At 27.8% G+C, this 13,582-nt stretch overlaps 1 protein-coding gene across 1 annotated transcript; it reads right to left on the reverse strand.

Annotated features, from left to right (window-relative positions):
- Positions 1 to 7,758: 7,758 nt before the first annotated feature.
- Positions 7,759 to 8,728, reverse strand: LOC107161581 (uncharacterized). The gene is made up of 2 exons (XM_015508048.2): positions 8,372 to 8,728; positions 7,759 to 8,196 (listed from the first exon to the last, which is right to left on the reverse strand). The coding sequence occupies exons 1-2, from the start codon at positions 8,726 to 8,728 to the stop codon at positions 7,759 to 7,761; spliced, it is 795 nt and encodes a 264-aa protein (XP_015363534.2).
- Between the last annotated feature and the right edge of the window lie 4,854 nt (positions 8,729 to 13,582).

The raw sequence follows: 13,582 nt of genomic DNA on the forward strand, positions 1-13,582 counted from the left end.
TCAAAAAACATATAAATATTAGGATGAGAGTGATAAAACATGCTATTAAGCTTCGATTGGAAACTTTCGCTAGCATTGGTTGTTCTTGTAATGGAAGAAGAACATTTAACCCATAATGATGGCGGGTATATCGAATCTTTCCTTATATACACTTTTAAAATATAAACTGTAAATTCAGCCAATTTCGCATTATCAGGTGGAAGAACAGCCATTACATCTGTGACAAAACAATCGTCAACTTCGTTTGGTCGTAAAAACGGAAGCCCGAAAAAAATGATTTAAATATTCTGAACTTTCACTAGCTTTTGTGTAAGTTTTTACCAGACCTAATGACTGCATTTTGCGAATCCAAGCTGGCCCTAGATGAAAGCGTCATCCTATCAAATTTGTAGTGGGCAAAACCTTTTTAACTGCCGTGTGGATAGCTTGTTCGAAGTCACTGATGTCTATATTTGGGATATAGTCAAACAAATAACATTTAAGATGGTCTAATACAATCTTTTATGCATTATATGACATTAATCACTAGGCAATAAAGAAAGAAACAAAGGTACATAAGAGCTGCTTTTTTTGTTATATCCATGTATTACAAAAGATTGTTCGAAAAGAAAAGGACAACTTGAAAAAGTTCCGTCCATAAAAATCGAATCACATTGTTTGAAAAAATCAAGGTTCATCTGAATCGTAAGACATAATATTGTTCTGAACATCATTTATAAAAATCAAATTTTCATTATTTTTGATTCGCATTTTATTAATTACGTTAGGAAGCGTCAAATGTAATTCTGAAAAGTCACGTGGCAACTTCGGGTGAATATTCATTCGTGTAGTGTGTATATTTTTTCTAATCAATGTGACGTCATTTGAGTCCAGTACACTGAGTACTGTACTCGGCATCTCAGAATGAATAATTTTGGATAGACGCTCACTCAAATGCTCCACTACCTTACGTTTAACATTATTACTTACCTTTTACCGTAACATTAATTGGTGATCATCTGGTTTGTGATTATATGTTGTATGCTGTTCACAATGGCACCGTTAACATCATATTTTATAGCCGCATTACATTTTTTTTTACAACATACCCATCGTTGTAACATCATTCACTAATGTACAATAAAATCGAAAATTATATCCGTTTACAATTGATAGTGGTTTTAATTTTTCACTCAATATATTATTGTGCAAACTCATTTGCCAAATTCGCATCGGTTAAATTAATGTGACAATAACAGTTAATATAGCTACATTAAATTATATCGAGTTAATATTTAATATTATTATTTAAATACACAGCTTAAAAATAAAAAGATGATTCTTTTATGAAAACATTAAAATTGCATAATATCAGTTTTAAATCATTAAGCAACGTTCACTTTTTCTGTAAAATTTACGAACATATATACAAAATATGCATTTTAAATTTTCTATTTAATATCTTGCTCTGGTTTCCAGCATAGTATATACTATAAATCAAGATCATATAGAGTTATATGCATATCATACAACTTCCAAACCATATTGATAATTACAAATATTTAAAAATTATATGCTTCCAAGCATAACATACTTCCAAAAGGCGTGCAGTATATGCATAAACAGTAGTAGGTATCATTATATATGCATTACGTTTTGAAATATATTTTACGATAATGTGGAACAATGCCAATATCGTTTAGGATTTTATTTTATTTTACTTTTCATCCCCTTTTAAATCTTTGTTTCGTAAGACCTTAAGCTTTTGAAAAGTTTCAGCAAACTCCTGTGTATCGCATAACCCCGGTAAAAGCTGGTGTACTACGTTTGATAATCGCACGGCCATTGATCGGGAGATATTCTGAATGCCTTAGTTTCATTTTTACATACGCCTCAAAGCAGTCTAAAAATTTGTAAAGGTCCCCCCTCTTTAGATTTAAAAAAATTAAATATTCTTCATAAAAATATTATTTTCTTTGTTAGTTGAGGACTTTAAGGTACCTAGGTAAACTTATTTATTTCCCAAAAATAATATTGTACAAGGTAAAACTGGTAGTCTTTGAGCGTTATTATACCTAGCTTAGAGCTAATATCTAAATTAGTTTTATTCGTGCTTTAATTATGTGTCATTATCATTCATCACTCAAATATGTTCCCACACAATGATATAATTACATTAAAAAAATAAAAGAGATTTCTTCTGCTTAATACTGAATAATTGGTTCCATATCTTTCAGTTTATTATCATGTGAGAGTAACTTGAAGTATTCAAAAATATAAAATAAAAATTGTGAAGGAGTTCTCGTATATTTTTAAATTTTATTTATTCTTAGACATAATTATTATGATACCCACAGTATATTTGTAACTTTTCAAAAGTGTAAAACTTCCTAACCAAGTATATATTTTGTTTGAGGTTTCATTTAATGAGTAATCAGCACCCACGTGGCAGTGTCATTATGAAAAAAAAAGTATATATATTGTTTACCTGTAATTTCAATTAAATTTTAAATTTTACTTAAACCCCTTTGTTTGGCAAGTGAGAATTTATTTTTCTCAAATGGTAGACACAATCAACTATAGTGAGAGGTTATTGTTTTATTATTATTATTATTACTATTCAAAATTACAAGGAAAGTAAAAATATAACAAACATAACATATTTTACGATTAAATAACTTTTAATGAAGTTTTTTCATTGACATGTTTCTCTATTCTTACATTAATCTCAAAAACAGAAATCAATTGAAATTTTAGGGGAATCATCTGAAAATGTCTCACCCAATTATTCAATTTTACAGGTAGGTACCTATTTTTAATGTTTACATTAAAATGAAATTTATACCAGTTGGAAAAAAACAGTTAAAAATATTGAATGGCATAATGTTATTAATTTATTTTTAATAATATTCGCAATTACATTTTTACACATAATATTGTACTCAATTTAGAATGTCGCTTTTAAAATTAAGGTTATGAGTATGAAATATTTCACATGAAATTTTCATTTTGAAATATTTATAGCCGTATTAGCCCTATATATGCTGTAAATTATAAGTTATAATAATACTAATATACTAAGGATTTAATAAATATAAATTCTTATTTTGTTTGAACTCTATAAGGTTTTAACTCATAGATTATTATAATAGGAACTCTGGTTATAAATTTATTTAATTAATTATCATAAAATATTCAATAGACGTGAATTAAGAAATTTATATATGTAATTCACAGGTCCGTCACTCCAGCACCCCAGAATTTATAATTTTTACACCAAAACTTCACAACATTACCTATGTAACCATTTTGTAACGAAATGTAGGTAACCATGATAACTTTTTTTGTAACTTACAAGTTCAGAATTTTGAACTTAAATTTCTGGTGCTAGGGTGACGTCACCCCAGCACCCGGTACCTTTCAAAATGGTCTGATTGATTTGAAATTTTCAGGAGATTATGTAACCATTTTGTAACCAAATTTAATCCAAAATTCGAGATCCCTGATTTAATTCTAATCCCGTAAAAACCGATTCAAGTCTACTGGCTGCCAGAGAGACGTCACCCCGGTAGCATCCGAGTTGGGCCTCAAATTTAAAATTGCTACACTAGTTGGGTCCCGAATTATTTTAGGTACTACACTAGCTCGGTCCTGAATTATCTTAGCTACATCATTAATTCTTGAATATTTTTTGGTAAGTACTACGCAATATTAACATTTTTAAAAGACTCAGGATTGTCTATAATCTATTTAGACCACAGGTATGGTTAAAAATGTTTTTTACAGTTTTTTTTGTTTTGTTTCTTTTCCATTAAAATATAAGTTATTAGAATTTTATAAAAAATCAACTTCATAAAATCACTTTTGTGTTGGTAAAAATATTAAAAATGTTAAAAACCAAGTATAAAAATACATATTATATAATATAAATATAGACATATAGAGGTGTAAGTGAAAAAATATTTAAAATGTTAAAATAATTATATAATATAAATACAAATAAAAAAATATTTTTTGAAAAATCACATGTGTGTTGGTAAAAATGTATACGACATTAATTTTCCAAAATAAAATCGATTAATTGTTCCTGCAATTTTTTTATTATATATTTTAATATTTCAAAAAAAAAACTGTAAAAAACATTTTTAACTATACCTGTGGTCTAAATAAATCATAGACAGTCTGTTAAAATGGGAATGAAAATGTTAGTATAGTGTAGTACTTACCAAAAAATATTCAAGAACTAGTTGAATACCTAAAATAATTCGGGACCCAACTAGTATAGTACCTATAAAAATCCAGGACCCAACTAGTATAGTACCTATAAAAACCCAGCACTTCGGTACCCTTGATAATGATTTTTTTTATAATGTATGCCATAAATATACTACAATAAGTTCAATTCAAAATATCAAAAACGGGTAAACCCTAGATTGGAACAGGATAATAACATAATAAAAATAATTTTAAATATTAATGATTATGAATAGTCACTACTCACCAGCATTATATTTTTCATTTATGCTGATGAATATCACGACAAAAATATAATACTTAAAATTAATAATTTTTCAATGGTGCATAGTGCAATAGCTGGTTCACCGTTGAACATTATTATAGTTTAATAGTGTATAATATAAACTATACCATAATACGCAAGTCACAACGTATAGAATTTACATGTACAACTTTGACCAAACAGCTAGTTTAATCAAACTACAATATTTAAAACAAATTACTTGCCTAATTAGATATATATAAATATGTAGGCGGTTGAATTATTCCTTGAAATTGTTTCAATTTTTTCAATTTCAAACTAAATATGTATTGTGTCATTGTGTGACTACTAGCTGACCACGTATTATTTTTTTTCATAGGAACCCTATATTTGCGCTCTGCTGTTCTGTTTTTTCGTCTCCTGATGAACATTCTACGGAATGTTATTATGTCTGCATTAAAATTCGATTATACATACTATAACTATTTCCTATTTAGTATATGTATTGTTTTCTTTTAAAAAGTGAATATCTAAAAAATATTATTCATTTTGTAACTAAATTATAAATATGAGACAAATGTTATTTTTTGATAACACCTAAAAATCACCAAAAATATGTGGCTCACTGATTGTTATTGGTATTTTGTATTTTCTAACAAAATATGTTTGTACAGGTGGGACAAGTCCTTATTAGAATTATCATCAGTAACACGCAAACACATATTTATTAGATGAACACCGACACTGCAGTATAACAATAAACATTTATTTCATCATAATTGTCTATACCTTCTTACAACGAAAATAATTACTTTTTAAAACCAAAACAAAGTTAGATTTGATAAATTCAAAACTATAAATATACCTAAACATAAATTAATTGGGTATAAATAATACGCATGATATAATAATATAAATACAAACACTATATATAATATACCTATATGTATATATATATTTAAAAAAGCGGATAAGTGGATGTCGCTCTGCTGTACATTATGGGGTGGGGTGGATTTCTGACTAGGGTAGGATAAATTTTAATGCAATGATAGGTATCAATGTACACGAAAAACCATTCTGAACGGAGATGATTTGTCAGTCTAGGATATATTATATTTAAATATTGTCATATATTCTATTTTGAAACAAATATTTTATTTTTCAATTAAGACGCATTTTGCATAAGGCATGGTTAATCAATTTTTCCAAAAACATTGCATGTAGTTATCATAATTCATAATACCTTATATTATCATAGATACGCATATACCTGGTTTGAGGCTAAATCGTTATCGTTACGCGATTTCGTAAAAATTTAAAACTCAAACATTCAAAACATTTTCTATAATGACGCTTCAAATTTCCTTTATAACTATTTGAAGAAAAACTTATGGAAAACTTAGTTTTGAATTTTTTAACTTTAGATATAAATACAAACAATTTTATGAATTTTGAACTAAAAAATAATTTGCAAATATTCATGGTTTTAAAGAAGTTTTGTCAATATTTGAACTTCAAATGTTAATAAAAAAAAATTGTGCCTATATATTCTTATATTTTTTAATCACTATAAAAATAACTTATGAGGAATTTTGTATTAAATTTTCAAGTTTTTTTGGTCGTCCAACATTTTTTTACCGACACTTCAAAAATAATTCTCATAAAAATCGAAAATTTCAGTTGTCTATAAATAACTCAAAAAAAGTCAAAATTTTTGAAAATTAAACTGTATATAGATAACACTAACAAACATTAGGTGAAAAATTTCAAGTATTTACAGTGATTATTTTCTGATAAAAACTTAAACCCAAAAAAAATCACCTGGCTATGATAAAATTAGTCCAAAAATACTGAAAGAACTTCCAAAGAAGGCTAAAATTCATCTTACGCACATATACAACGCTATTTTGCGCACGGAATACATTCCAGAACAAGGGAAACGGGCACAAGTGATCAGTTTGCTCAAACCAGGAAAACTGCTGGAAAATGTCACATCATATCAACCAATATCACTCCTTCCAAGCTTAACTAAATTTATAAAGAAACTTCTACCTAAACGCCAAAAACTGATTATAGAAGAAAAAATCTTATACCAGAACATCAGTTTGAACTTGGCGATCGACAATCGATCAAGTACATCGAGTTACTAATGTGATTAATAAAGCTCTTGAAAAAAGTAATGCTGTGAAGTATTCCTTGACGTAGCAGAGACTTTTGACAAATCTAGCACAAAGGATTCCTCATCAAACTGCGTGATCAGCTGCTACATACCTAGTATGCAGTTCTTGAATCATACTTGACTTATCGTCTATTTCGAGTCATACACTAAGAAGCAATAATTGAATGAAAAGACATATCAGCTAGAGTACCACAATGAAGTGTTTTAGGACCTATCTTGTAATTACTATATATACGTCTGATATACCAAACGATGACAACACAACATTAGCTAAGTTTGCCGACGATACGGTGATTTTGTCAACATGTAATAGTCAGCTAACTGCAACTGATAACTTACAGAAGTCAATTGATAATATCTTTGCCTGGACAAGATGTTGGAAAATAAAGATCAATGGTGATAAATCGGTGCACGTTAGTTATACGCTACGAAAAACCGAAAACATCCAAATAGTACTGAATCAATTACCAATCCCACAAAAATATTTAGCAAAAAATGACTCTCGTCTAAACTGAAAACATCACGTTCGTCAGAAAAAAAATCAAATAGAAGAAAAAATACAAAAGCTTTATTGGTTAGTCGGACCTCACTCTGAGTTAACTATCGAAAACGTATACTGTATGTAGCAATTTAAAACCTATCTGGACTTACGGCATTCAAATGTAGGGTTGTGCCAATAAGCTTAACATCGATATAATACAACGCTATCAAAACATCGCCCTTTAAACCATCACTGTGGCCTACCGGTTCGAACGAAAGAACGCAGATCACCGTGATATGATGCTACCTACAATAGCACACGAAATCCAAAGACGTCTGTAACCATACATCTTCGTTTAAGATTTTAGATTAAGGCAAAAGCCATTTCACTAGAAGTGACTCAATCCACGGTACGTATAATTTATCTAGTATGTAAAATATGTATAATTGTCAAATATATTTATAAAGACCTTTGAATCGTTTAAATAATAAAGCCTCAAGGGATTTTTTTTTTTTAAAAAGAAAACTTTCTACATTTATACGCATTATAATTTCACGAAAACCCATTTTCATGTTCATGTATTAAAATAATTGTACTGTATATTTTCTGAAATATAAATTTTTAATTCTGGTATTTTGGATTTTCTAATATTAGATTATGCATATCTGAGAGCAAGTTAAGTATATGAGAATTTAGTTTTTCTTCGCTTTTGGTAATTGAATCTTCTTCTACTTCACAATGTTCATCGGGTTCTGTTGGTTGAAACGAATAATATTTCCTTTTATATTTGATAGCAATTGAATGTCCATTTTTGAGTTTTGCAGACATCATATCCCACTCACCATCATCACTGTGCTCATTATCATCGGGACATTTAAGATCAGATACTTTTGGACATGTATGACAATCGATTGTTGTATTAATAAACTGATTATTGATGTCTACATCTATGGGCAAGTCATTTATGAGGTTTGTTGTAGGTGGAGCTATAACAATGGTTATGTCCAAAGTGGCTATAAGTTCACCCTTATGGTCGTTGAATCGTACAGTAGTTTTCACCTTAAATTTATTAATAAAGTATACACAGTTAATTATAATTTTACACATATATATATATATATATATATATATATACATACTATATCAGTGGTTTAACAAACTAACTGTTAGTTACTCACATCTAACATTTGATTGTAAAAGAGTAAATCTCTATAACAAATTTTATTCGACTAACCTGTTTTGGAGAATCACCGGGTGTAGGGTCATTGCAGAAAACATCTCGTAAAGCATTGGTGACATCTACCACAGATTCTGACAACATTTTTTCCGGATCAGTTTGATACAGATTTATGTATACGATGAATTCCTTGCACAATTCAGATTTTGTATGACCATTGATACCAAATGTAAAAGATCCCCCGGTATACAAATACAATGGATTCGAAGAAGGAAAAACTGGTTCAAATAATCTTTGATCTTTATAATTCAAGAACCTCACATTTGCTGTTATTTGTCCACCAATAGAGACATCATCTTGAAATTTTATATTAATTACATTAAATGATAAAGTTAAAATTTTCATTTTGCTCATGATAATAAATTTTCATTGATTATTAAAACACAATTTTAAATATAACTGCACTTTATAATTTTCTTCAAAACTAATTTAATTATTGGTTGTAATTAATATAAAATAAAATAATATAAATATTTGTATTAAGTATGTCGTCTAGGTAATATAAAATTATCAAACAAACTTTACCATGAAATATTTAACAAGGTTATCATGGAACTTTTTTTTTTAATAGCTTTTATTTTTACTATTATAGCTCAACAATTATATAAAATAACATAACTAGATAATAATAAAATATTACAAAACATGCAAGGAGTTAAAAACAGCAATTATCTTAAATGCAATTATATGATAAAACCAGCCTCTATAATAAAATTAATAATTATATTTACGACTATTTCCGAATTGGAGTTGAGGATAGAAGAAAGATTGAGGGGGACATTGATGGATTTAAGAGAATTAAACAAAATTCTTGAAACTTATTTCCCACAAATCGTGTGACATAAATTTCACCTACAATGCTATTATTTCTCAAGATTATAGGTTATTAATTACCACAAATATTAAAAATTATATCTAATTATTTAAAAATGTATAAGGAAATATTATATAGCATGAATAAATAAAATACTTAATACCTAAATCCTATAATTTTATTAGATTGTACACAAATTGTTGTAAATTAAAAATATTATAAATTCTAAATAGAAAAAGGTAACATATTGATTTGATTTTATGAATCACACCATATACTTACATATCTTATATTCGTCATTAGCAGATTCTTATATACCACAAATATAGTACAATACTAGTCATACTAGACAAATATAAATAACGTACAAGTGCCTACAGTTTTGTAAGATTACAAAATATAAACAAAAATGTCTGTAAATCTAACACTAATAGTAATTAAACTAATATAATAATGCAAATATTTATCACGATAAATAATATAACATGCAATTAGTTATTTTTATTTTTAATTGACTGTTAGGTTGGTTGGTGAACTATTGTAGTTACTGTAATGATATAAAATTATTAATTTCAATTTTAGTATTGATAATCTAATATATTCATATGTGCAATTTAATGATTGTTTATCTGAACGTACTGTATTTGTAAAAATTATATTTTGTATGCTGTTATATTTTCATGACATTTACCTTTGACAAAAAATTTATTATTTAAGCAAATAAAAAAGTACTCTAAACTTTGGATCACATAAGTATCAACTAGATAAAACTTTTATATGATTTGAAGATTAGAATTTATTCACTAGGAGTTTTGTATGAGTGGAACAAAACGAAATAAGAAAGAACAAGTTAAGATAGTTTGATCAATGATCATGTTTCAAAAAGTATGAGAGTGATTATGAAAATAGATGTAAAAGGGAAGAAAAAAGAAGAAAAATTGAAGAAGAAATAGACAAACGGAATAGAGAACACGAAGCTAGCTTGTAAAGTAGTGGTGAAGGAACTTAACTCTGTGTATACGCATACGAATGTTGTAGTCTAAGCAAATTACAAAAAAAAATAAATAAATAAATAAATAAAGAAAAATAAAACGAATAAATAAGTATACAAATATTTAAATGCCTATGTCTATGTCTTTGTGTATTTCATGTCTAAAATAAGAACCAAATTTTATTTATCTTATATACTTTTCTTCTTTATACTCTAGTATCATTATGTAAATATAATTAAACTGTAACATGTATATCTTAAACGCCAATACCCCTGGTAGTTGAGGCGTATTTCTAAATAAAAAAAAAAAAAAAAGAACCAAATTAGTTAATTAGTTCTAAATCTCCAAAAATTATAAGGTTTTTTGAAATTTTTATTTATTCGATTAAAAAATAAATAAATCTAGAGTATAAAAATGTAACAATTATATATAAATTTATTAGATTTTAAATGAGTCTTAAAATTAAAAAATATGTTTTTACTTGGTGATTTAGTTGCTTGTAAGTAATACATGAGAGTAACAAATGTAGCTATTTATTATTCAGTTAAATAAATATTTCTATTTTTCTAATTGAAAATTTTTATTTTTTAATTATATCATTTTATTGAAAATAATATGATAGATATAGGTAGTATTATACAACAAAGATAGATTTTTGTTTTATTCCTATCTCATTATAATATTGAACAACATTTCATGAAATCATCAAAGTGAATGAAATGTTCGAAATTTAAAATATTATTTTTAAAAAATTCTGTATTTCATAGGTATAGTACCTAAATATAATCAAAAATAGCGATCATAAATAAACTTACTTTTTAACCGTGAGTAATTAAAAAAATATTTAACCAATGACAAATATTACAATGTCCAAACACGTATATGGCTAATTTTTTTTTTTTTGTCATTTTATTATGACAACAATTAAACAATTAATAAATGTCGACTTCTGAACCGAAAGATATCATAATACAGGATATTTAAAAATAATTTGAAGTATACATAATTATTATATCATGACTATTATAAATATTTTTTTAACATTCCAAGTATCTGCATCATTATTTTTTAATCTACAAAAAAAAAAACAATTTTATTCAAAACTGTTGTTGCGTAAATATTTCAGTTTTTTTTTTTTTTAGTTTTCTTAATTATTTTTAAAAGTACTGGAAATTGTTCACATCCTAAAGTACAAATTTAATCCAATATTCTAACATAACCCACCTTTTAACTTAGCAATTGAAGCTTTTTTAATCATGACAAACACAAATAAAAACTCACATCATTTTAAAACCAACAAATTCTTACTAAGATTCTAAAAATCTATTTGGTTCAAAATTTAACTATTCATAAAAATACTTGTTTAATTTTAATTGAGTAAATGTATATGAAATAAATTAGTATTATCATTGAGTAAATATAATGTAGTGTAACGTGGTTGGAAATGACCAGTTAAATGTATAATACTCAGGGAAGAAGTTAGTTTCTTTTAGATATATTTTAACCGTCGTTCTAGAGCATGAATGTACCCATACAAACAAATTGGTTCGTGAGAAAAATATCAAAAAGATGCTTTTTCCCCACTCATCTTTATATATATATATAATATTCTACTGTACGTGTGTATATCATTGAACTTCTCCTAAACGGCTGGACCTATTCGAATGAATTTGTTTTAAGCATTTGGGTGATGCACTGGAAGGTTTAGATTCACAAACCAATTCACCTCCCCAACCCCGGGATATGCTCTAACAGACATTTTGAGATTTACGCTGGACATTTTTATTTATAGATGGTTTCCATTAGTGATGATAGTTGCTATTAGTGTAAAAGAAATTATTATTATCCCTAAATTTGTTATTATTTTTTTTTTTTTTTGTTTCCATGGCACATGCATTTATAGAATTACATTTTTTTTTATTGATATTTTTTATTTTTGTTGTTATAATAACGCCATTTCTATGCAGTTTTGACTCCCCCAAAAAGATCGATTGGTAGTTCTATGCCTCAAGCACGAAAGAAAATGGCAGTACGAGCTTTAGAAATAATCGAGCAATGAGATGCAAGATTGAGAACCATCAGAAAACGTCAAGTCTGATTTTGTTCATCTGAAACAACTGAGCAACGATGCAAGATTGGAAACCGATATGAAATAAATGAGTGTAGATCTACAAAATAATGCATAAGCCGATTTTGCAAAACAATTGCTGGAAATAGGGAATGGTAAACTAGCTATCGATAAATCAATACAATGCATCACATTCCCAAATAATTTTTGTGAAATAACAGCAAAAACCAATGAGTTAATTGAAAAAGTTTTCCCAAATCTACTCGTACCACAAAATCACGGAAATCGGCAGAGGCTCATTGCACGAGCTATATGGTGTAAATACCTAATAGCACAATTCTAAATAAAACCCAGGCGACACGATAACGTACCAGTCCATCGATACCGCAATTAAACGAGATGAAGTTATCAATTATCTAATTGTAAAAAATGCGTCGCCACGCTACACAGTCGGTCTCACTACCGTACCGTGCCATTTTATGTTTCATATCAAAAAAATGTGGCAAACTGGCAAGTATGATCATAAGTAACAAATTTACAACACAGATAGAGACATTTTAGAGGTAGGATTTTTAACGAGCTACAAAGTGAACAGGTTCAGCAGTTAGTGTTATATCGCTATATGAACCTAGTTAACACTATCTCGCATATGTTACTATTAATAATAATATTACAATACATACATTATACACATGTTTTCATTTTTTGTATACGAGCGTAACTAATATAACATAATCTGTATTACGTGTAACTATTTTGAACACCAAATAACATTATTTATTTTATTGTTTCAAAAAATCGAAGCTGCACTAGGTTCTATAGGTATAATTTGTTTATAATTTACGGAGATCAGCATGTTCTTTTTTTTAAATGTGAAAAGGAAAACCTTTTTTTTTGTCGCACTGCAATAAAAAATTACAAAATAACTTAAAATTTTTTTTCATGTGTATTCCATTTTACGGAACACCCCGTGCATCATACTATTTTAAATCAGAGTCAGTCCATTGGGAATTGTACTGCTTTCCGGTGGCCAGTCCACCGCCACCATCGCCATAAAGTACACGTAACTTAACCTTTTATAGTACCTATCGTAATATTCAAACACACACACACACACACACACACACAAATGCACGGTATATATTATACACATACGATATAATAATATCATTAACGGACATAAAATTCAACGCAAAACATACATACGGGGAGGTTTTCTTGAACAATTTAATGGCACTGTGCTCGAGAGGTATACGTGAGGAGGGGGACAACCATATCTGCCCTAGCTGTATATTATATTGTATAATACACAGAGGTAGATATAGTGTGGGGAT

Source organism: Diuraphis noxia, unplaced genomic scaffold (assembly GCF_037042655.1).
Source record: "Diuraphis noxia isolate RWA-SAM2 unplaced genomic scaffold, SU_Dnox_SAM2 contig0001, whole genome shotgun sequence".
In the NCBI taxonomy this organism is placed as follows: Eukaryota; Metazoa; Arthropoda; class Insecta; order Hemiptera; family Aphididae; genus Diuraphis; species Diuraphis noxia.